Raw genomic sequence first — 25,107 nt, 5'->3', positions numbered from 1 at the left:
CTGTTACTGATCAAATCTATACACGACAAGGAAATAATTCTACCGCTGTACAAATCACTAGTCAGACCACCCATAGAATACTGTGTACAGTACTGGGCCCCAGTATACAAGAAAGATACAGTGGAGCTGGAGAGGGTTCAAAGACGGGCAACCAGAGTAATACGGGGAATGGGAGGACTACAGTACCCAGAAAGATTATCAGAATTAGGGTTATTTAGTTTAGAATAAAGAAGGCTTAGGGGAGACCTAATAACTATGTATAAATATATCAGGGGACAGTACAGAGATCTCTCCATGATCTATTTATACCCAGGACTGTATATATAACAAGGGGGCATCCTCTACGTCTACAGGAAAGAAGGTTTCTACACCAGCGGAGATGGGGGTTCTTTACTGTAAGAGCAGTGAGACTGTGGAACTTTCTCCCAGAGGAGGTGGTCATCATGGGGAACTTAATAAAAAAGATCAGGAGGAGGCTGAATACATTTCTAAGGAGTAGTAATATAACAGGAGACTGGATTTATAGGGACAGAATGCTGATGCATATATGAAGTCGGAAAATAATTTTTCCCCCCCTAGTATGGGGCAAATGGCATCAGCCTCATAAGGGTTTTCTTGCCTTCTTCTGAACCAACACAGTAGGGACAAAATAGGGATATAGGTAAAACGTGATGGACTCAGGTATTTTTTCAACATTATAAACTATGTTACTAAGATGTAGTTGTATTTCACCTTTGGCTGAAACATTGGCGGCAAATCAAAATGCCAAATAAACCTCTGCTTATTTTGGGCTAAGTAGTCAAGTGGGAGGATCTACCCATTGCTTGACAGTTATTTGTGTATAAGTGTGCACATAGAGAGGGTTGTCAGTTACTAAGTAGTACCGCCCACTTGACTACCTAGGCTCATTGTTTGACAGCTCTTTACATGCACACTTATCCAGAGATGGCTGTCAGTCACTCAGTAGGACCACCCATATGACTACATAGCCTTGAATAAGCAAAGATTTACATGACAGAATGATAAGTTGTCCTTATATTGTCACGCCCTTCCAATAGACTTGCATTGAGGGGGCGGAGCGTGACGTCACACGGGGGCGGAGCCGTGACGTCACCACAATCCGTCCTCGTGGTCGAGATGGACTCAGCCTGAGGACCTCCAGCGGTTCCGGAAGCCGCTAAAGGTGGGTGCTGCATGGTAGATCCCGGGGGTCCCCAGCAGCGGGACCACGACGATCTGACATCTTATCCCCTATCCTTTGGACATCTTATCCCCTATCCCCATCTTATCCCCTATCCCCATCTTATCCCCTATCCTTTGTTCAGAACGCTCGGAGTCGGAGGCCGTGATCGGGATGTCACGGACACGCCCTCTTGTGACGTCACATCACGCCCCTCCATTCATGTCTATGGGAGGGGGCGTGTCTGCCGACACGCCCTCTCCCATAGACATGAATGGAGGGGGCGTGGCGTGACATCATGATGGGGCTTGGCTGCGATGTCACGTCCACTGCTGCAGATCACGGGGGCACCAGCAGTACTCCTTTAAGACTTTATTCTCAGCACATATTTTGTGGTGTATGTGCGATGTGTGCCTATGGTTTTCAATGGGAATACGTGTTACAGTTCATACTGTATTTTGAAATCCACAGAATAAATAACATTTTACCTACTCCCAGCATACCGATCGGGAGTGAACACTGGAAATGCAGATACAAATAGCTCCAGCATGAGGGGCGGCATCTGCAGGGAAGTTGAGACTGTATTAGGATCTCCGGTATTTACACGTTGTTTATTTTTTTTCCAAAAATTACAATGTTATCACATCATGTAAACACAGCCTCCACCGCACGAAGAGGGTATTAGATTTATAGGAGGGAATTGTCAATGACATCAAGTGGCTGTCCCAAATATTTATCCAATCAAAGAGAGGTCGGGGAGGGGGGATCCGGTCACTCACCTGTATATATGAAGGTAGAGACATCGTACAGAGCAGCGACTGTGATCTTCATGGTGCTGTCTATCCTGTACTGCAGACCGGCAGAGAGAACAGGTGTGCGGGCTGTACCGGTGCAGCTATAATAACTGATCCTCAGGTGACACGGCCATTTACTGAGCAGGGGAATTACAGGAAAGAGCGAGGTTGGGCGAGGTTAGACATATATATATATATATATATATATATATATATATATAAATAGTAAGCAATCCCTTTGGTAATCATTGTACATGTTAAAGGGGTACTCTGCTGCTCAGCGTTTGGAACAAACAGTTCCGAACGCTGGAGCCGGTGCCGGGAGCTCGTGACTTCATAGCCCCACTCCATCATGATGTCACGCCCCGCCCCCTCAATGCAAGTCTATGAGAGGCGGCGTGATACCTGTCACACCCCCTCCCATAGACTTGCAGTGAGGGGGTGGGGTGTGACGTCACGAGGGGGCGGGGTGTCATGAGGGGCAGGGCTATGACATCACAAGCTCTTGGTGCCAGCGTTCGGAACAGTTTGTTCCAAACGCTGAGCAGCGGAGTGCCCCTTTAAGGATGTGCACTAACTTGCAACCATATTTTTCTTTGCAATTATACATACATATATACATAAGCGAAAGGGACAACACATCAGGTCAGACTTCTAAGTCCATTTAAATAAGCTCATAGGGGGAGATTTATCAAAACCTTGTGCAAAGGAAAAGTTGCCCAGTTGCCCATAGCAACCAATCAGATGGCTTCTTTCATTTTGCACAGGCCTTGTCAAATATATAAGAAGGGATCTGATTGGTTGCTATGGGCAATTTTCCTTTGCACAGGTTTTGATAAATCTCCCCCATACATCCCAAACGGATTCAATAGTTTAGTCTTGTCGCCATTGAAATCATTGGGGTCCGCCGCTGCTCCTGTTACGTCGGCAGTGTACGTCAGCAGTAACATAGTGAGAACCAACCCCAAGGATAGGTTGACGCAGTGGAAATTTTCCAGGCAGACATTCCACAGACACCGGCATAACATGCCAGCGCTAGGACCGCTCGGGAATGTCTAGACCGCAATACATTTCCAAGCTGATTCTGCAGAAAGAATTGACCTGGCAGACGACGAATCTGCCAGATTCCCCTTGGAAATTCCTCCATGTGAACAGGGCCTTAGGGAACGATCACACTACGTTCTGGTCCCTGTTAACTGTTTCCTTCGGCATCCGAAAATGGATTGCTGACGTATACTGTTAATGGGAGCAGCAGACCCCCATTCACTTCTAGAACTGAACGGAGTCACCCCTAGTGACTTAGGGGGAGATTTATCAAAACCTGCGCAAAGGAAAAGCTGCCCAGTTGCCCATAGCAACCAATCAGATCACTACTTTCATTTTGCAGAGGCCTTGTTGAAAAGGAAAGAAGCGATCTGATTGGTTGCTATGGGCAACTGGGCAACTTTTCCTCTGGACGGGTTTTGATAAATCTCCCCCTTAGTTCGGGACGTATCTGCTAATTTAAGCGCACTTGGTGACTCCATTCGTGCATAGAAGTTGATGAAGTCCTCTCCTCCCATTAACAGTATATGTTGACGTCCCGTAGAGGCCGAAGCACACGATTGACAGGAGCCAGAACATAATCACTGGGGGGGAGATTTATCAAAACCTGTCCAGAGGAAAAGTTGCTGAGTTGCCCATAGCAACCAATCAGATTGCTTCTTTTATTTCTGAAACGGCCTCCAAAAACTGAAAGAAGCGATCTGATTGGTTGCTATGGGCAACTCAGCAACTTTTCCTCTGGACAGGTTTTGATTAACCCCCCCCCGGCCCAGTGTGATCGTATCCTCACGGTGTCAAAAAATGTGATGTGAACGTAGCCTGACCCTACAAATCCTCATCACTACAGCTGGACATGTTTGGTAGATTGGCCGGAGGTCCCACCCTCTCTGCAGCTCCACTTATTTTAACCACAATAGGTGAGGAGGTGATGGGATTCCTCATATGTAGTGGACATGGGTAAGAGGTTAGAGTGTTACTACAGTTTAGTAATATGTATGTTGTAGATACATTTGCTTCCATGTCCGCTATCCTAAGGGTCTATTCACACGGCAGAATTTCCGCTTGGGGAATTCCGTCTCAAATTAAAGCCTGTAGACTTCTACGGGATTCCGCACTCCCATTCACACTTCTGAATTTCCGCAAGCGGAAATTCAGAAGTGTGAATGGGAGTGCGGAATCCCGTAGAAGTCTACAGGCTTTAATTTGAGACGGAATTCCCCAAACGGAAATTCCTCCGTGTGAATAGACCCTTAGAGACCTTTTATGACCCTGTTTGGGTACGTACGCTCCTTTCTTTTTGGTACTTCTTCTAAGATCTTCCTATTGAACTACAGGGATCTGTGAACCCTCCTCTGGACTGTGAACTGCGCACATCACAATGAACGTTCTGCTTTTTGCCGTGTTGGTGTTCAGCCTGTGCTCTGCTGGTAGGGAATTTGATTTTGTTTTATGTCTTTTCGTGATAGCATTGATATAAATGATGTAATGTAGTTCTATGAGGTTTCCTAACCGTCACACGTGTATGTGTCATGTGATGCATTTGTAGAACACACTTTATTTTTTTTATATTTTTTATTTTTTTTGTGGTTGTTCTTATTTAAAGGGTAGCTCCCACCATCACTTTTTTTTTTCTGTCCCTGCCTATTACCCATCTATGCCTAACCCTCTCCTTGCCTTGAAATTTTATTTTATTTTTACATATTTAAAAAAAACGCTTTTTTGTCTGCCTGGTAGCGTGCTCACTACCAGGCAGACTTCCCCAGCAGGAACCACGTCACTGATGCCTGCTGGGGCCGGCACTTCCGCCTGTAGTTCACCTATACAGGGTGCCTCCAGCTGTTTCCCCACTGCAACTCCCAGCTTGCCCTGACCTCTATTGGCTGTCGGGGCATGCTGGGAGTTGTAGTGGGGAAACAACTGGAGGCACCCTGTATAGATGAACATCGGAGCACATACCGCTCCCCGCCATGCAGCACGCAAACACCGGCCCCGTCGTGCCGCTCAACTCTCTCCCCCTTAGTTCACCCAGAGTAACCCCTCCCCGCCGCGCAGCAGGGCATGCTGGGAGTTGTAGTGGGGAAACCGGAGGCATACTGTATGTGAACAGTATACATAATACTTGAACATATACATAATACAGTGAACATAATCAACCACCCCAAAAAATATATATATATAAATATAAATTTATAATTTTTTTTTTTTTTTTTGCTCACCCAATGGGAGAGCAAAATAGTTCTAGGGATGTGCTGTAAATACGAGATTGAGACAACTTAACGTAATACATCTTTTTTACTTACAGGGCTCAGCCTGCTTTGTGAGCAGTGCACGAACAGCACAGCCACTTTTTGCTCCGGCACAGTGAAGAACTGCACCGTGGATGAACTGTGCGTGTCCACCATTACTCAGACTACAACTGCTGGTGGGTGACGCTGTGTCCAAAACTGTACTATGACACCGCTCGGAGGCATTACTTAAAGACCTGACCTAATTGGGAACAGCGCCACTCTTGTTCTGAGGTTGTGTGTGGAATTGCAGCTCAGTTCCATTGAAGTGAATGAAAGAAAGATGTAATACCACATACAACCTGAGGACAGGAGTGGTGCTGTTTGGTGTTTCCAATTCTGGATAACCCCTTTTTAAAGATTTTTAGCTGAGGCTTATGAGCTTTAGTAGGTCCGTCCACCCCCCGCACTGGCCTGTCCTGAAGTTTTCTGGGTGGAAATTCCGCCATCCAAACATAGCCTTAAAGGGGTACTCTACACTAATCTTGGCCCCTATCCAAAGGATCCAGCAGCGGGACCCCCGCAATCTCCGTGCAGCACCTGGCATTCTGTGCCGTGCGCTGCTCCTGAGACGGCGACGTGGCGCCATGCCCCCTCCATTCATGTCTATGGGAGGGGGCGTGACTGCCGTCACGCCCCCTCCCATAGACATGAATGGAGGGGGGCATGGCGTGACATCACACGTCTGTCTCGAAAGCCCAGCTTTTCCGAGACTGGATAAGCACCCGGCACAGAAGGTGCTACATTGAGATCACGGGGGTCCCAGTGGCAGGACCCCCGTGATCAGACACCTTATCCCCTATCCTTTGGATAAGGGATAAGATGTCTAAGGGCGGAGTACCCCTTTGACACTGGTAAGAAGCAGGAGAATATCTGTAGTATAAGAAGGTATAATTTACAGTTTTGCCATTACTGCTCTATAAACCCAAGGGTACGGAGGTTCCTGGCACTTGTCACACTCTAATTAATTTATACAAATTATAGACGGCTCGGGCAGCGTGCCAACGCCTCAAGGTTGTAAACATTCTTCAAACATTATATAATATAGAAGAAATTCCAGTCTTGTATGAAAATAATCTCCAACCTGTTCTGACCCATATCCTTAGTGCTGTATTATAGTATCTGTATTGCTGCCCGTAGTGGGGTAATGTTTTAATAGTAGTCTTAAAGGGGTACTCCGGTGGAAATAATTATCATTATTATTTTTTTATTATTATTATTTTCATTATTATTATTATTATTATTATTTTCATTATTATTTTCATTCTTTTCATTCTTTTTTATTCTCGTGCCAGAAAGTTAAACAGATTTGTAAATTACTTCTATTAATAATACAATACAACCTTTTTTTTATGTATTGTTTTGATTAGTTTTTCTACTAATCAAAACAATTAATACATTAAAAATTACTATTAAATACAAATAATAAATTATACAAATAAAAATAATAAAAATTAAAAATAAAATGATTACTCATTTTATTGTATATATTTTTTTATATATATATATATATATTTTTTTTTTTTTTTTTTTTTTTAAAGATGGACAAAAAACCTTCACATTTGATAGAGACTGTGGGGATGCGGATCGATGTAACACCACGGGCAGCATGACAAGCTTAATCTCCACCGAAACCCAAAGCACCTGCTGTAATATAGATGCCTGTACACCTCCACAGCCAATCTGTGAGTACTGGAAACATAAGCCTTATGGGAATTTTACTGGGAGTTGGGTCACTAATGAAAATTGGGTATCACATGTCTATACACCCCTATGTCCAGAAGATGTTCTCTTTATCCAGTAAATTTGTTCCTCTTAAAGAAGCGCTCAAGGTTCGTGTTTTTTATTTTATTTATTTATTTATTTTATTTATTTTTTGGGGGGGGGGGGGGGGGGCTGGATTATGCACACTCACAATCACTAGTCCTACAGAACAATTGGTTTTATTCCAGCATAGCTGCATCCTTGTTTTATTACTGTAACTTGGTCATGTGATCACGAGTCTGACTTTTCTAGTGTCTAACGGTTACAGCAGGATGTCAGATTCTGACTTATGGACTACAGAATGACATCACCTATTAGATCCCTCATCTCCAAGCTCCATCTGCTATGTCCATGGGATCAGGATATATGGAAGTAATACACCCCCATCTGTATACTGCTGCTATTTCTATGGGATCAGGATATACTGTATAGTGGTTATACACCTCCCCTGAGGCTATGTTCACACCGTGCATTTTTTTTTTTTTTTTTTTTTCAGTTTGGTAAAAACATGTAATCGTTAACACTATTTTGGAAATTCTCTGTAAAAAAAAATAAAAATAAAAAAAAATAAAAAATAAAAAAAATGCTAAAATGCTCAAAAAATATGTGAAAAAGTAACCTGTGGACACAGCTTAGACATCAAATCTTCATAAAACATCTCAAATCACTTTCTCCTCACCAATATTTCTCAAAAAAAAAAAACAGAACTGCACAGGTTACTCCCCTGGAAAAATATTTTTTGTTTGAAATAAACTGGTGCCAGAAAGCTACAGATTTTGTAAATTACTTCTATTTAAAAAACAATCGTAATCCTTCCAGTACTTATCAGCTGCTGTATACTACAGAGGAAGTTTTTCTTTTTTAATCTCCATTGTCTGACCACAGTGCTCTCTGCTGACACCTCTGTCCATTTTAGGAACTGTCCGGAGTAGGAGCAAATCCCCAGGACAGAGGTGTCAGCAGAGAGCACTGTGGTCAGACAGAAAGGAACTTAAAAAAATTTATACAGCAGCTAAGTACTGGAAGGGTTAATTTTTTTTTTTTTTTTTTTCCTTTTTTTTTTTTTTTCTACAGTTTCTTCAGTTTACAAATCTGGATGGGGGGGGGGGACACGTTTTGATCAAAAAGTGCGCTAAGAGCCTCCATTTATTTATGTTTGACCAAGAGCGCTGCTGCAACCTTCTTTTTTTTTTGTATACTCTGTATTTGCCACAGCAGCGTGCACCAGTGTATTAGGTAGTTGTGCTGGCTATTTTTATTTTTTATTATTTACAAATCCGTTTAACTTTCTGGCTCAAGTTGATATAAAAAAAATTAAAAAAAAAGTAGAGTACCCCTTTAACCTGGGTGACCTCCAGTAGCTTGATTGACCAGCTGCAGTATTCAAATGCCACACCCTCAACCAGAGGACTCATGGGAAATGTAGGCTGTATAACAGAACCCACCCCACTGTACATTTGCAAACCAAAATATGCCTATCCCATGCCTGCCACAACGGGGGAAAAAAATAGGTAGGGCAGAGGCATATACAAGAACCTCTACATTATTCTATAGCGGCCTACACTGCACTATTCAAGAAAAAGAATTAACATAAGTTAGTAACATAGTTTGTAATTAAGAAAATGGCGCGTATATATCCAGTTTAGACCATTGCCCATCAAAAGAAAGGAGTGCAATATGATTTTTGGAAACAAGTGAGGGTCAAGAATATCTAGTAGACATTAAGGGGTTAACTGTGATTGTACTTATGTAACGCGCTCTCTCTCTCATTTTAGTACCTAAGGGGAAAAAGGAGCCGAACAAAATGCAGTGTCCTGTCTGCTTTGCTCATAGTGCAGGATTATGTAATCTCTCAAATGTAAGAAAACTGTTCTGGAGATGAGAAGTTCTGTGCAGTGTACGAGGTAAAGAGTGATCTCGGTGAGTGTGCGGGGGGCGGGCCAACCTCTTAAAGGGGCTCGGTAATTAATATCTTGGTATGCAATTTTATTTATGTCCTGATTGTTCACATGGACAGATATATACCCCCTGTGCTACTGTAGGTAGCTTCACGGATTGGTGGAGGGGGGGGAAATGTAGGAAATATTTGTAGCTCAGGGTATGACCTGAAATAACTTAAAGGGGCACTCTGGTGGGAAAAAAAAAATTTCTACCTGAGTGCCCCTTTAAGTTATTTCAGGTCATACCCTGAGCTACAATTTTTTTATAAATTATATATATATATATATATATATATATATATATATATATATATATATATATATATATATATATATATATATATATATATATATATATATATATATATATATATATATATATATATATATATATATATATATATATATATATATATATATATATATATAAAAAATTTAATCAACTGGTGCCAGAAAGTTAAACACATTTGTAATTCACTTCTATATTAAAAAAAAAAAAAAAAATCCGTACAGTACTTATTAGCTGCTGAATACTACAGAGGAAATTTATTTTCTTTTTGGAACACAGAGCTCTCTGCTGACATCATGACCACAGTGCTCTCTGCTGACTTCTCTGTTCATTTTAAGAACTGTCCAGAGCAGCATATGTTTGCTATGGGGATTTTCTCCTACTCTGGACAGTTCTTAAAATGAACATAGGTGTCAGCAGAGAGCTCTGTGTTCCAAAAAGAAAAGAATCTCCTCTGTAGTATTCAGCAGCTAATAAGTACTGGAAGGATTGAGATGTTTTTTATTTATTTTTATTTTTTTAATAAAAGTAATTTACAAATCTGTTTTTAACTTTCTGGCACCAGCTGATTTAAAAAAATCGTTTGGAACAAACTGTTCCGAACGGTGGAGCCGCTGCCGGGAGTTTGTGACGTCATAGCCCAGCCCCTCATGGCGTCACGTCCCACCCCCTCAATGCAAATCTATGGGAGGGGGCGTGACGGCCGTCACGCCCCCTCTCATAGAATTGCATTGAGGGGGGGGGGGGGGGGGGGGGGGACTACAAAGTGACACAAACTTTAAAAAAGGGAAAAAAAAAAAAAAAGTTGATGTACTATAAATTGTGGTTTATATAGTGTTTTTTTTTTTTTGTTTTTTTTTTAACCTTTTCAGGTCGCACCATCATTATGGGCTGCGCTAGTGAGTCTTTCTGCCATACGACTCCAAGTCAGAAACTACTCAACGGGAAGATCACACAGGTGATGGCGAGATGTCTCCGAAGTGACAGCCCAAGGGCCCGAGTCTTCCCTCTTCTTCTTCTGGGGACACTTATATTGTCTCTTATGTATGAGACACAATTCTAACTTTTTTTTTTTTCTGTATATGGAGATTTATATTGAATAAAAATGTTTAGTTTTCTAGGTCTACAGAAAAAATTATGGATAACCATCACATTGATATTTATACAATTCTAAAGGAAAAACTAACTGGTGTTTTGAATAGCTTTGAATAGCATGTGATGTCATTTTTAGCCTATTTTTTTTTTTATTTTTTATTTTTTTTTGTGTGTTGTCTAAAATAAATAAAAATAATCGGTCATGGGGCTTTTTTATTTTTTATTTATTTATTTATTTATTTTTTTGAGGGGGGGGGGGGGGGGGATGGGCTAACCCAAGATCTGTGGCTGGGACCCCCACCCACGAATCACGAGAATTAGCATCTCTTGTTACATAAGTGAAATGACCAGTAGACTATTATGGACCCGCCACTATCTAAAACTAATCCCCTATCCTGCGGAGATATAGTTTATGGTTTTATTTGACTTACTATTTTATGTACTATGGCCCAAAAGTGTTGAATAGGGATGAGCGAACTTACAGTAAATTCGATTCGTCACGAATTTCTCGGCTCGGCAGTTGATGACTTTTCCTGCGTAAATTAGTTCAGCTTTCCGGTGCTCCGGTGGGCTGGAAAAGGTGGATACAGTCCTAGGAGACTCTTTCCTAGTAATGTATCCACCTTTTCCAGCCCACCGGAAAGCTGAACTAATTTACGCAGGATAAGTCATCAACTGCCGAGCCGAGAAGTTCGTGACAAATCGAATTTACTGTAAGTGTTGAGCTTCTTTAGAATGAGAATAGATCTTAGCTCCTCCCACCCTTAAGTGTAATATAGCTATATGACCCTTAAAGGAGTGCTCCAGTGAAAATGAACTTATCCCCAATGGAGATCTCCTTTAAGTGTAAATAGCTATATGACCCTAAGGGTGGGAGGAGCTAAGATATATTCTCCTTCTAAAGAATCTCAACACTTTTGGGCCATAGTACATAAAATAGTCAGTAAAATAAAATCATAAACCATAATAGTAGCCTATAAAAATTGTACGGCACTGAATTCCTAACCCAGATACCCAGTCATTATGTGGCACTGGATGATTAGTGACCCTGACACAGTAATCGGGATCGCTTTATGATGATTCTCCTGATCATTGACTTTTATTTGCATTTATAGGACGTCTTGTAAGGCCGGTTTCACATGCGCCTACTTCAGACTCATTCCAGCCTGATCACGGGCTCAATGACCTGAACTAACACCATTGTAGAATTGTTTGCTGCTGTTAGTTTGGCGCATTAAACTTTCTGTCAACAGAGATCAGATATCTAATTCAAGTGGGTGAAAAGCACCAGCAAGGCAACAGGGCTCCCATGGGTTACACTGCATCCCTTCTATTCTGCTCCATACTGTGAGGCCTGTACCATCTACACCTGCCTCAGTAAAAGACAGTTATTCGTAACCCGGCGGCGGTGTGCTTATTGCCCCGTGCCTGGCCCAGGAGAAGCTGTCTCCACCTCGGACCATGCATAGGCTAACTGTGCCCTGGCGTCACGACCTGACAAGTGTATCTTGCACCCACCCCCGTGCAACCGCACTTAGGTAGGTGTGAATACAACTCGGAGCATTGTTATTAGAGATGAGCGAACTTACAGTAAATTTGATTCATCACGAACTTCTCGGCTCGGCAGTTGATGGCTTTTCCTGCATAAATTAGTTCAGCTTTCTGGTGCTCCGGTGGGCTGGAAAAAGTGGATGCATTCCTAGGAAAGAGTCTCCTAGGACTGTATCCACCTTTTCCAGCCCATGGGAGCACCTGAAAGCTGAACTAATTTATGCAGGAAAAGACATCAACTGCTGAGCCGAGAAGTTCGTGACGAATCAAATTTACTGTAAGTTCGCTCATCTCTAGCTGTAATGTTCATCATAGGTTATAACCTCAACTATGAGAGAAAAAAATCCCTAAAATCCATAAAGTCTGACTTTCAAAGAATTTATTTGCAAATTAGGGTAGAAAATAAGTATATGGTCAATATCAAAAGTTAATTTAAATACTTTCTTATATCCCCTTTGTTGGCAATCTAAAACATAAAAAGAACAACGGGATGCGCTCCGTAGTGTGATATCTCAGGATACAATGGTAACGCAACATGTGAATATGCGCTTACCAGAATTAGTTGTACTCCGTCCGAGTACAACCATGGATAAAGATGTAATATATTAGGGTCTCTGCAGCCGCTCCACCTCAAGCAAATATCGATATAGCATAAAACTCCCCCAAACCCAGCAGAGCCAAACAGGCGCTTGAGACCAGGATAAAAAGCGAAATTTTTCTTTATTCCCACAATGCAACGCGTTTCGCTGAAGTTCCGCTTCATCAGGCATAGGAGCTGAGGCAAAGTGTGTGAATTTCATAGGGAAAATCCTTAACCTAACCCCTTCAGGGAAAAAGGATTAACCCTTTACAAAACCAATTCAGTATAGAGTTGCATTCATTATACAAAACAACATGCATATATTAAATATACAAAACATTACACAACTATTTTTATAGAAGACATTTCATAGAATTACTTCCATAAAAATAAGCCAAAAATAGAAAAAAAAGAAAAAAAGATAAATACACGGAATTATTACTTTTCGTGTATTTTTTATCTTTTCCTTTTTTTGCTTATTTTTGTGGAAGTAATTCTATGAAATGTCTTCTATAAAAATAGTTGTGTAATGTTTTGTATATTTACCGTATTTTTCGTCCTATAGGACGCACCGGCGTATAAGACGCACCCTATTTTTAGGTGCAAATAGGTCTAAAAAATTAAAGATTTTGAACCCAATAGTGGTCTTCAACCTGCGGACCTCCAGATGTTGCAAAACTACAACTCCCAGCATGCCCGGACAGCCATTGGCTGTCCGGGCATGCTGGGAGTTGTAGTTTTGCAACATCTGGAGGTCCGCAGATTGAAGACCACTGCATAGGAGGTAATACTCACGTGTCCCCGCCGCTCCGGACCCCTCATCGCTGCCCTGGATGTCGCTCCATCACTGTCGCCGTGTCCCCCGTCGCTCCAGAACGTCTCTGCTGCCGGCCGGGTATCCTCGCTCTCCACCGCCGTCATCACGTCGTTACGCACGCGTACGTGACGACGAGGAAGGAGAGCGCCGGCCATACAGGGGATCCCTGAACGGAGAAGACACCGAGGAGGCAGGTAAGGTCCCTCCCGGTGTCCTGTAAGCACCAACCCGGCTATTCAGTCGGGCTGTTCGGGACCGCCGCTGTGAAATCGCGGCGGTCCCGAACAGCCCGACTGAACAGCCGGGTTAGTGTCGCTTTCCCTTCAGACGCGGCGGTCAGCTTTGATCGCCGCGTCTGAAGGGTTAATACAGGGCATCACCGCGATCGGTGATGTCCTGTATTAGCCGCGGGTCCCGGCCGTTGATGGCCGCAGGGACCGCCGCGATAGGGGTGTATTCGCCGTATAAGACGCACCGACTTTTCCCCCCCAGTTTTAAGGAAGAAAAAGTGCATCTTATACGGCGAAAAATACGGTAAGTTATATTTAATATACGCATTTGCTACCTTTATATGCATGTTGTTTTTTATATTGAATGCAACTCTATACTGAATTGGTTTTGTAAAGGGTTAATCCTTTTTCCCTGAAGGGGTTAAGGATTTTCCCTATAAAATCCACGCACCTTGTCTCGGCTCCTATGCCTGATGAAGTGGAACTTCCGCGAAACGCGTTGCATTGTGGGAATAAAGAAGAATTTTGATTTTATCCTGGTCTCAAGCGCCTGTTTGGCTTTGTTGGCAATGACAGAGGTCAAAGGTTTTCTATAAGTCTTCACAAGGTTTTCACACACTGTTGCTGGTATTTTGGCCCATTCCTCCATGCAGATCTCCTCTAGAGCAGTCAGAGGAAGCCTTTACTGCTTTAATGGGCGGAGCGACTGCTGGGTGAGAGAGAGATCATTTGGCCACAGCTGGAGGCAGACCGCTTAGAAAACACTGGTCTTTTGCAATGCAGGGAACACAGGTGTGTATTATTGGGTGGGTGATGTGTGGGAGGGAGGAAAGTGACCTCACACTTACAAACAAGGAATCATGGGACATGTAGTTTGAGACAACGAACTCAAACAGGAAATACCCTGTTTACAAAAAAAAAAAAGCGCTACAGCTTTATGGTAATCTCACAACATAGCTAATTAGCCCCAAGACAAGCGCAGATCCTTCCTAAGGCTGGATTCACACCACGTTTTTCAAATACGGTAACCGTATACGGTTTTCCGCCAAAAAAAAAAAAACAACATATACGACCGTATCCGAAACCGTATGCATAGAGAACGCATTGTAAACCGTATTCCAAATGTTGTGTACGGTTGCATCCGTTTTGCCTCGGATACGGTTTTGCCGATTTTTCAACCGTAGGCAAAAACGCTGTCGACCACGTTTTTGCCTCCGGTTGGAAACCCGTATGCGAACCGTAGGCGGTTCTTTTAACACTGTTGTCTATGAGAACCGTACACAGAATTTCAGAATACGGTTGCGCACGGTTTTTCGAATCCGTTTTTGGAGTTGACACATGCGCAGATCTTTCTAGAATTCATCCCAGACGTCCCGCTCCCACATCCTTTGGAATTTCAATAGAACAATAGTAACTTTATTAAATTGCTGGAAAACTAACAAAATAGCAAAACCGTTGGCAAAAACGGATGCAAACGGATAGAACCGTACATACTTTTTGGAACCTTATACATTTTAATTTGGAGTCATATGGTTGCATACGGTTTTTGCCATACGTTTTTTAGCGTAAAACCTTATATGGTAACCGTATTTACCGTATATACCGAAAAACGTGGTGTGAACCCAGCCTAAGCATGTCCATTACTGTCTGGCAGGTTTGTACTAAAATCACCTTATGGTGGGGAACCCCTTTAACGAGTACAGTTAATGAGTACAGGTGCACATATCTAGGGAATAAAAAAAATACCGTAAATAATGTACGCGAAGTTATAGCATTACTATAGGTCAGTGATATTCTAGGAATCTCCATGTGCCTTGGACTGATTTATACGACAGACACCCTTATAATTGGCGGGTGTGTAATGGCAGTGTCTTGCTGACCTACTTTTATTTTTGCACGGGGCTATAAGTACATACACAGGCAGCGGCCATAACTCAGGAAGGGACTGTCAGGAAATTAGAGGTGTTGGGTCTTAACACGCCATGAAGAGGCTTCTCGTAATACTCGTCTGCTGCGGCCTGACCGTCATCCCCGCAGGTGAGAACCGACTGCGCCGCCATCTCTAACCTATCTGGGGACACTGTGAACAGCAGGTCCTATTGCATTGTAGTCATTTTCAAACAAGATTTATAGAGGAAGAGTAGTGCAGTTGCCCATAGCAACCAGATTGCGTCTTTCAATTTTCACAGTCCTAAAAAAAAAAATTATAATTAAAGAAGCGATCTGATTGGTTGCTATGGGCAACTGCACTACTCTTCCTCTACACAGGTTTTGATAAATCTCTCCCTTTGTATCCGAATTAAAATTTGTAGGTCAGACGTTGGAAAACTACGACGCCCAGCATGCCCGGACAGCCAACGGCTGTCCGGGCATGCTGGGAGTTGTAGTTTTGCAACATCGGGAGGTCCACAGTTTGAAGACCCTTATTCTAGATCTGTATCCTGCCAGATCTCTCTGAGAAACTAAAAAAGCATTCAGTGTTATTTATTTATTTATTCATTTATTTATTTATTTATCTGTCTTTTTATTTATATTTTATTTATTTATTTATCTCTCTCTTTTTATTTATATATGACTTATGTTTTTTATTTATTTTTTATTTATCTATCTTTTTTTATTTATTTATTTAATTTATTAAATTTTTATTTGATCTATTTATTTTATTTATCTATCTTTTTATTTATTTATCTATCTTTTTTATTTATATTTTATTTATTTATTTATCTCTCACTTTTTATTTATATTTGATTTATGTTTTTTATTTATTTTTTATTTATCTATCTTTTTTTATTTATTTATTTAATTTTTATTTTATCTATTTATTTTATTTATCTATCTTTTTATTTATTTATCTATCTTTTTTATTTATTTATTTATTTATCTCTCTTTTTATTTATATTTGATTTATGTTTTTTATTTATTTTTATTTATCTATCTTTTTTAATTTATTTATTTAATTTATTAAATTTTTATTTTATCTATTTATTTTATTTATCTATCGTTTAATTTATTTTATTTATTTATCTATCTTTTTTATTTATTTTTTATTTATCTATGTATTGAATTTTTTTATTTTTATTATCTATATTTTATTTTATTTATTTATTTACTGATTCCCTTTTTATTTTTTTTGCTTATACACTGCAGCAAGGGCTATTATTAGAAAATAAGGTAGAGCTTTTTTTTTTGTATATGCCTTTTACTTACTTCTTTTTCCTGATGTGGCAGGCATGGGAATAGGGTCCATTTTGGTTTTCCAATACACAGTGATGGGGTTTCTGTAATGCTGCCTACATTTCCCATGAATCTTCTTGCTTTGGGTGTGGTGTTTGATTACTGCACCTGGTCATCCCATCAAGCTGCTAGTGCTGGACTCATTAGATTTATACGTTGGTTGGGAGGTCAGTTCACATTGTGCAGTTCTGCATTTACTGCCTTTTTCACACATTTTTACAGCATTTTTTGGTGTTGTTTGCAGCTATTTAACAAAATCGTAGTAAAAAATTACACGTTTTTACCATATTTTGTTATTGCTCTAAAATATTTCAATTTTTGCCATGACAAAAAAGCAGCAATAAATGCAATGTGTGACACAGCCTCAGGGGAAGTGTATAACTACTATATATCATGATCCCATAGATAAAGCAGTAGCAGTATACAGATGGAGCTGGAGGAGAGGCGTATAAACTACTATATATCCTGATCCCATAGAGATAGCAGCAGCAGTATACATATAGAGCTGGAGGGGAGGTGTAAAACTACTATATATCCTGATCCCAAAGAGATAGCAGCAGTATACAGATGGAGCTGGAGGAGAGGCGTATAAACTACTATATATCCTGATCCCATAGAGATAACAGCAGCAGTATACATATAGAGCTGGAGGGGAGGTGTAAAACTACTATATATCCTGATCCCAAAGAGATAGCAGCAGTATACAGATAGAGCTGGGAGGTGAGGTGTATATCTACTATATATCCGGATCCTATAGAGATAGCAGCAGTATACAAATAGAGCTGGAGGGGAGGTGTATAACTACTATATATCCTGATCCCATAGAGATAGCAGCAGTATACAGATAGAGCTGGGAGGTGAGGTGTATATCTACTATATATCATGATCCCATAGATATAGCAGCAGCAGTATGCAGATGGAGCTGGAGGAGAGGCGTATAACTGCTATATATCCTGATCCCAAAGAGATAGCAGCAGTATACAGATAGAGCTGGAGGGGAGGTGTATAATTAATATATATATATATCCTGATCCCATAGAGATAGCAGTTTACAGATAGAGCTGTAGGGGGGAGGGTGTATCATTAATCAATATCCTGATCTCATAGAGATAGCAGCAGCAGTATACAGATAGAACTGAAGGGGAGGTGTATAACTACTATATGTCCTAATCACATAGAGATAACAGCAGCAGTATACAGATAGAGCTGGAGGGGAGGTGGAGGTATAAAACTACTATATATACTGATTCTATAGAGATAGCAGATTCAGCTGGAAGGTAGGGGTCTGAGATTTAGTAGGAGGGCTCTGGTAGGTGATGATGTCATCATATAGTCCGCAGGAACTCAAGAGCCAAGTCTGACATCCTGTCACTCATACTAAAGGGGTATTTCAGGAAAAAACTTTTTTTTTTTTTATATCAACTGGCTCCAGAAAGTTAAACAGATTTGTAAATTACTTCTATTAAAACATCTTAAAGGGGTAGTCCAGTGGTGAAAAACTTATCCCCTATCCTAAGGATAGGGGATAAGTATTAAGTTTGAGATCGCGGGGGGTCCGACCGCTGGGGCCCCCTGCGATCTCTCTGTACGGGGCCCCGCCTCTCGGCCCAGATAGCGGGTGTCGACCCCCGCACGAGGCGGCGGCCGACACGCCCCCTCAATACATCTCTATGGCAGAGCCGGAGATTGCCGAAGGCAGCGCTTCGGCTCTGCCATAGAGTTGTATTGAGGGGGCGTGTCGGCCGCCGCTTCGTGCGGAGGTCGACACGCCCCCTTCCCGCAGGCTGTCGGGGCTCCGTACAGGAGATCGCAGGGGGCCCCAGCTGTCGGACCCCCCGCGATCTGCAACTTATCCCCTATCCTTAGGATAGGGGATAAGTTGCTCACCACTGAGTCACCACTGGATATCTCCTTTAATCCTTCCAATAATTATCAGCTGCTGAAGTTGAGTTCTTCTTTTCTGTCTGGCAACAGTGCTCTCTGCTGACACCTCTGCTTGTCTCGGGAACTGCACAGAGTAGAATAGGTTTGCTATGGGGATTTGCTTCTACTCTGGACAGTTCCCGAGAACAACTCAACTTCAGCAGCTCATAAGTACTGAAAGGATTAAGATTTTTTAATAGAAGTCATCTACAAATCTTTTTAACTTTCTGGAGCCAGTTGATTTATAAAAAAAAGTTTTTCCCTGGATAACCCCTTTAAGCACAGTAACTTGTTCTGAGTCCGACTGGTGATCACATGACCAAGTTACAGTAATAAACCCCATAGATGCAGCTGTGCTGGAATAAAACAAATGGTGTTGTATGACTAGTGATGGTGAGTGTGCATGATATGGGCAAAGTAAAAATAAACCGATACAACCTGGAGTTTTTCTCATCCTTATCCTGTCCGTGTGGATTGTGCATTTCAGTATCCTCCTTGATGTGTGAGACCTGCTCGGCTCAAAATGCCGCCACGTGTCCCGGCTCTAAAGTCACATGTGACCCCTCGGTGACTTCATGCATCAGTAGCCTGGTGGAAGCAACGCTTGGTAAGTGGCCATCCTGTGGGAGGAATTATTAATAATAGAGTAATGGAAATACAGCAATGTTAAAGGGGTATTCTGGCCATAGACATCTTATCCCCTATCCAAAGGAGATGTGATGTCATGCCACGCCCCCTTGTGACATCACGCCATGCCCCCTTGTGACATCACGCCCCCTTGTGACATCATGCCATGCCCCCTTGTGATGTCACGCCACTCCTCCATTCATATCTATGGAAGGGGGCGTGGCGCTGCCACGCCCCCTCCCATAGACATGAATGGAGGGGGCGTGGTGTGACGTCACGTCTCCAGTCCTAGAAACAAAGAGGTTTCCGAAACTGGAACAGCAGCCCGGCATAGAATGTGGGCGCTGCATGGAAATCACCGGGGGTCCCAGTGGCAGTCCCCCTGCGTTCAGACATGTTATCCCCTATCCTTTGTAAATTACTACAATTAAAAAATCTTAATCCTTCCAGTACTTATCAGCTGCTGTACGCTCCACAGGAAGTTCTTTTCTTTTTGAATTTCCTTTCTGTCTGACCACAGTGCTCTCTGCTGACCCCTCTGTCCCTTTTAGGAACTGTTTGTAGCAGGAGAGGTTTGCTCTGGGGATCTGGACTACTAATATGGAGATTTGCTCCTACTCTAGTTCCTAAAATGGACAGAGGTGTCATCAGCAGAGAGCACTGTGGTCAGACAGAAAGGAAATTCAAAAAGAAAAGAACTTCCTCTGGAGCATAGAACAGCTGACAAGTACTGGAAGGATTAAAGGGGTACTCCGGCAGAAACCTTTTTATTTTTTTTATTTTTTTAATCAACAGATTTGTAAATGACTTCTATTTAAAAAAAAAAATCGTAATCCTTCCAGTACTTATTAGCTGCTGAATACTACAGAGGAAATTCTTTTCGTTTTGGAACACAGAGCTCTCTGCTGACATCACGAGCACAGTGCTCTCTGCTGGCACCTCTGTCCATTTTAGGAACAGTCCAGAGTAGGAGAAAATTCCCATAGCAAACATATGCTGCTCTGGACAGTTCCTAAAATGGACAGAGATGTCAGCAGAGAGCACTGTGCTCGTGATGTCAGCAGAGAGCTCTGTGTTCCAAAAAGAAAATAATTTCCTCTGTAGTATTCAGCAGCTAATAAGTACTGGAAGGATTAAGATTTTTTATTAGAAGTAATTTATAAATCTGTTTAACTTTCTGGCACTAGTTGATAATTTTTTTTTCAGGTGAGTACCCCTTTAATTTTATGGAGCCAGTGGATATGAAAAAAAAAATGTTCTCACCGGACTACCCCTTTAATAGATGGGTGCAGTTGAGAGTGTTGACAGATTTTGAATTAGGCCCCCGATTAGGCATTGCTTAGTATTGAAGGGTCTCTTGTAACCGATCCTATGTCTTTTCTTACATGTTGTATCTTCAGGCACATTAAGCGTTAAGGTGCCTCAAAAATCCTGCGGCTTTCCTGACATATGTAACATATCCTATTCCATAACCCTAAATGACATCCATATAGCGTCGGACGCCCGCTGCTGTGAATCAGACGGATGCAACAAGGATGTTCCTCAAAGTGAGTATGATGAATTGTTCCCCAATGTCCCCTCATAATGGGCCTCACGTTATAGTCGATGACCAATCAGATTTCAGTTCTGTCCAGTCTGGTCATCCCAAGCTGCCGGCCCATTTAGGCTACTACACAGGCGCAATGGGCCCCACCGGGACAGACACGTCAGGATTATTCTTTGGTACCTGAAAATCACACAGCAAATCCACGAACTAACATAGATAGATGTGTAGATCTATAAATATGAGACGTATATGAGAAACATGAGGCGTATATTGATAGATACGAGACTGATAGAAATAATACAGTGTAAAGATGTGAACATAGGGGAATATTTAGGTCAAGAGAGATACAGATATATGTTGATAGATTAAAATGCCCTGTTGATTCAAAGATATGAGAGGTAGGTAAATAAATAAGTAGATAGATAAATAGATACATAGAAATAGATAAATAGATAGATACTAAATAGATAGATAATAAATAGATAGATAGATAATAGATAAATAAATAGATATGAGATAGATATGAGAGATAGATAGATAGATATGAGATAGATAGATATAAGATAGATAGATAGATGATAGATAGATAGATAGATAGATATGAGATAGATAGATAGATACATATGAGATAGATTTATAGAAAGATAGATAGATAAATACATATGAGATAGAGAAATATAGATAGATAGATAGATAGATAAATAGATATTAGATAGATAGGAGATAGATACATATATATATATAGATAGATAGATATATATAGATAGATAGATAAATATATATAGATAGATAGATAGATAGATAGATAGATAGATATTAGACAGATAGATAGATAAATATATATATATACCATAGACACAAGATTGATGAATATGCACTGTAGTTTGATAAGACATATGTAATTAGATACAGTATGTAGAGCCGTTGGCTGTCTGGACATGCTGGGAGTTGAGGTTTTGCAACATCTGGAGGGCCACAGTTTGAGACCCCTGATGTAGACCAATAGATGAGATTTTTGTAAATAGATATAAGAGCAAGATATGAGATATCTGGATAATATCTCTACATCAATAGATAGATGAATCGGTGGGTATGCAGGTAGGTAGGTAGGTAGGTAGGTAGATATAATAGAAACAGCAGCATTCTAGTAGTGGTGAAGAACTGGTGGGATTTACTGCGTCTTGTGCCGCACAAATACACGTCACCTTTATCTTTCAGTTGCCCCAAGAAACTTGACGAAGAATGGGTTTACCTGTCCCTACTGCTTGGAGTCAGGACTGAAGGGGTGTACACCAACAAATCACACCCAGTGTACGGGCCTGGAGGACAGGTGCATCAAGTTCTCCGGATACCTGGGCTTCGGAGGTAAAGCCAATCTGGATTGTTTCAGGTCTCCCCCTTGATTTACATTCTTGGTGGAGATTTATCAAAACCTGCCCAGAGGAAAAGTTGCTAAGTTGCCCATAACAACCAATCAGATCGCTTCTTTCATTTTAGAAAAGGCCTTTGCAAAAGGAAAGAAGTGATCTGATTGGTTGCTATGGGCAACTTAGCAACTATTCCTCTGGGCAGGTTTTGATAACTCTCCCCCTATGCGGAGCCTCTTTCAAAATTTTGCTGACTACCCCTGGAAACAGACCAATACTATTTGACTCCTCCCCGTTGACAGACATGTGACCTAACTGCCATAATATAACTGTCACCTGAGCTCCCACAATGCACTGCCTTTGACAGGAAGACAGCCAGGGGCGTAACTTGCAATAGGCCCCCATGTGCCAATTATGACACTGGTCTTTTATGGGGCAGATGTGCTTTAGGGCCCCCTTAGGCACCAAGGCCCCAGGTGCGACTGCTACCTCTGCACCCCCTATAGTTACGCCCCCAAAGCCAACAGAATTCTGAATTTAGCTTCACACAGAAGTGAAGAAGAAAACATTACAGAACTCAACTCAAACAGGTTTGAGGTTTGTTACAGTGTGTCACCCCAGTAGTAAGGAGATTACATAAGGAGGAGATTTGTTATCCTTTGGGTAGGGGATAAGATGTATAAAGCCGGAATACCCCTTTAATATTGTATGTTGAGGGACCACGATACATTCGAGTTCACTATGTATACTGAAGTCTGTTTCAGTTTTGATGCATTTTGTATTTTGATTTTTTTTTCAGAAACACCTAAGGAGACGTCCTATCAAGGCTGTGCTACTTCAAGTGCCTGTCCGACTAACCAAAAACTGCCATTGAATGAAAAAAATGGTGTTGGGATTAGCTGTACTAAAGCCCCCCGGCATGGAAGTGAAGAGGGTGATCACTCTCCTGGTACCAACTCAACAGTTGGGCCTACATCACCAAAAAGTAGCAGCAGAGGTCCAAGATGAAGGCAGAATTGACACATCTAAGTGTAATACAAAATATTTGGGGAGATGATTTTTGGTCTCAATAAAGATAACTGCTATCGCTAGCTCTTCTGTGTGTAACCTATGGTTTTGGGGGGTCCTTCCCTCTGCCTTTTGAAAATCCAATCCAAGATCTTGTTTGGTGTTTGGACTAAAAATCAACATATGGTCTTGGATGGGGTAATGTGTAATTAACCTTATCGTGACGCCAGGGCGTGGTTGACCTATATAACTCCGGAGATAGGCCAGCTTCACCTGTGCCAGGCACAGGGCAAATAATCACGCTGACACAAGGTTACAGTTAACTGGCTTGCTTTACTGAGGTTGGAAAGATGGTACAATCCGTTACAGCTCAGATTAGTGTGAAGGAGTTACAGGGTGAACTTAGGGAAGCTTATCGGCTTGCGGGGACTTATAGTTGATAGTGCTGTATATAATTGACTTGACTAGTATGCAGCCCACGCTGTACTTTAGAGACTTGGACTTGACTAACTTGACTGAAGTAATCCCCGAGACTGTAGGCTTACCACAAGGCTTTGACTTTCACCTGGGTAGTGGGGTTAACTGGTAGTAGATGCGTGGTTGCTGGACTAGGCCTCAGGCGTCCTTTCAGATCCACCTCACAGACTTCACTCCTCACCAAACTGCACCTCAGAACAATCTCAACTCTGAACTCTGGCTACAGTATATAAGGGGACAATTTAGAACTTTCCCATTGGGCAGATAAGTCACATGTTCACCACTGCATACTCCCCTTAACAACAACGTCCTTGACAACAGGTTTCTTAAGGTAACAAGTGCATAGAAAATACAATACATTAACCCTTATGTAGAGAGTTGTAAGGAGAGTGGGCCCAAGACGGCCATTGAAGCATCATCTGCCACACAGGATAGGCAGGAGTACAGAAGAACATATTATTCTGTACTGGGTCACCACAAACACATCAGGATCTTAAATACTTAAAGGGGTACTCCGGGGAACTAAACTCATAGCCCATTCTTTCCCTCCTAGCCCTATTTAATTGTCTCAGTATCATTCATTAGCTATATAGAGCATTTTGCCTTCTCTAATTGTCACTTACGTGCATGAAGTGAGGAAATTACATCATAAACCATCAAAATAATCAAACGATTCAAAAGAAAAAAGTGAAACATTAATCATATAGTCAGGGACAAGTGTAAGCTACTACTATTTTATGGCATAAGACCACCAAAGCTGGTATGGGGTCATACACTGCTGTTTTTGAGCCAAAACTCAGAAGTGTCAGGGCTTTTTAAAGGGGTAATCTACTGGAAATCATTTGTTTTTATCAACTGGTGCCGAAAAGTTAAACAGATTTGTAAATTACTTCTATTTAATTAAAAATCTTAACTATTAATTATTTTAATATTTTATTTTAAATAATTTTAATTAATAAAATTAAAAATACATTTAATAAAATAATAAATTTAATAATACTTGAAATAAAACTTAAAATGAATTTAAATTATTTTTACATAAAATTAATAAAAATATGTATTTTAAACTCAAAAGAGGAGGAAATGTAAAATTATATGAGATATGAAATCTTAGGATATGTATTTGTTTAATATACATGTGGTGTCCCGGTACCGTATTGCATCCAGTACCTAGTGTAGAGGTCCCCAAAGTCAGAGTAACTACGTTCAGGTAGGGTTCCTCAGGTGGGACAGCCCCTAGTCTCCTTAAAGGGGTACTCCGCCCCTGGCATCTTATCCCCTATCCAAATGATAGGGGATAAGATGTCAGATCGCCGCGGTCCCGCTGCTGTGGACCCCAGGGATCGCCGCTGCGGC

The 25,107-nt window shown here is 41.4% G+C and overlaps 2 protein-coding genes across 26 annotated transcripts in view; one reads left to right on the top strand and one right to left on the bottom strand.

The window, feature by feature from the left end:
- The window catches only part of LOC130294607 (uncharacterized), an 81,881-nt gene that overhangs the window by 18,715 nt on the left and 38,059 nt on the right, over window positions 1-25,107 (bottom strand). For 3 of the 21 annotated variants that reach the window (XM_056544719.1, XM_056544727.1, XM_056544741.1), the window contains exons 1-3: window positions 22,152-22,290; window positions 19,165-19,346; window positions 1,960-2,111 (exon numbers count right to left, since the gene is read on the bottom strand). The exons of 2 other annotated variants lie outside the window; for them this stretch is intronic. In XM_056544719.1, coding sequence (XP_056400694.1) covers window positions 1,960-2,111; window positions 19,165-19,208 — 196 coding nt within the window. In that variant the 5' untranslated portion in view covers window positions 19,209-19,346; window positions 22,152-22,290. Of the gene's footprint in view, window positions 1-1,668; window positions 1,743-1,959; window positions 2,112-2,586; window positions 2,896-3,153; window positions 3,247-16,776; window positions 17,041-19,164; window positions 19,347-20,948; window positions 21,080-22,151; window positions 22,291-23,488; window positions 23,510-23,819; window positions 24,525-25,107 lie in introns of those variants that run through there. 16 more of the 21 variants (XM_056544721.1, XM_056544722.1, XM_056544734.1 and 13 more) reach the window with 14 other exon arrangements.
- LOC130294616 (phospholipase A2 inhibitor and Ly6/PLAUR domain-containing protein-like) lies at window positions 20,565-23,424 on the top strand. 5 transcript variants are annotated; one of them, XR_008848552.1, is made up of 3 exons: window positions 20,565-20,900; window positions 22,118-22,264; window positions 23,066-23,377. XR_008848552.1 is itself a non-coding variant. In XM_056544757.1 (3 exons), exons 1-3 carry the CDS (start codon window positions 21,036-21,038, stop codon window positions 23,272-23,274), a joined length of 396 nt encoding a protein of 131 aa, XP_056400732.1. In that variant the 5' UTR covers window positions 21,019-21,035; the 3' UTR covers window positions 23,275-23,377. The 5 variants fall into 5 exon arrangements, 1 of the variants encoding a protein (XP_056400732.1); XM_056544757.1 differs by lacking the exon at window positions 20,565-20,900 and adding an exon at window positions 21,019-21,075; XR_008848553.1 differs by lacking the exon at window positions 20,565-20,900 and adding an exon at window positions 21,872-21,997.

This window comes from Hyla sarda, chromosome 10 (assembly GCF_029499605.1).
Source record: "Hyla sarda isolate aHylSar1 chromosome 10, aHylSar1.hap1, whole genome shotgun sequence".
NCBI lineage: Eukaryota > Metazoa > Chordata > Amphibia > Anura > Hylidae > Hyla > Hyla sarda.
Note: the sequence above shows the minus strand (reverse complement) of the source record. Positions and strands in the feature narration are given on the sequence as shown.

Bases quoted from the DNA above. Each gene is read 5' to 3' on its own strand.
- LOC130294616 (XM_056544757.1), top strand. From the start codon at position 21,036: ATGGGCCCCACCGGGACAGACACGTCAGGATTATTCTTTG. The intron at 21,076-22,117 runs GTACCTGAAAAT...TTTATCTTTCAG, and splicing joins CACGTCAGGATTATTCTTTG to TTGCCCCAAGAAACTTGACG. The intron at 22,265-23,065 runs GTAAAGCCAATC...TTTTTTTTTCAG, and splicing joins CGGATACCTGGGCTTCGGAG to AAACACCTAAGGAGACGTCC.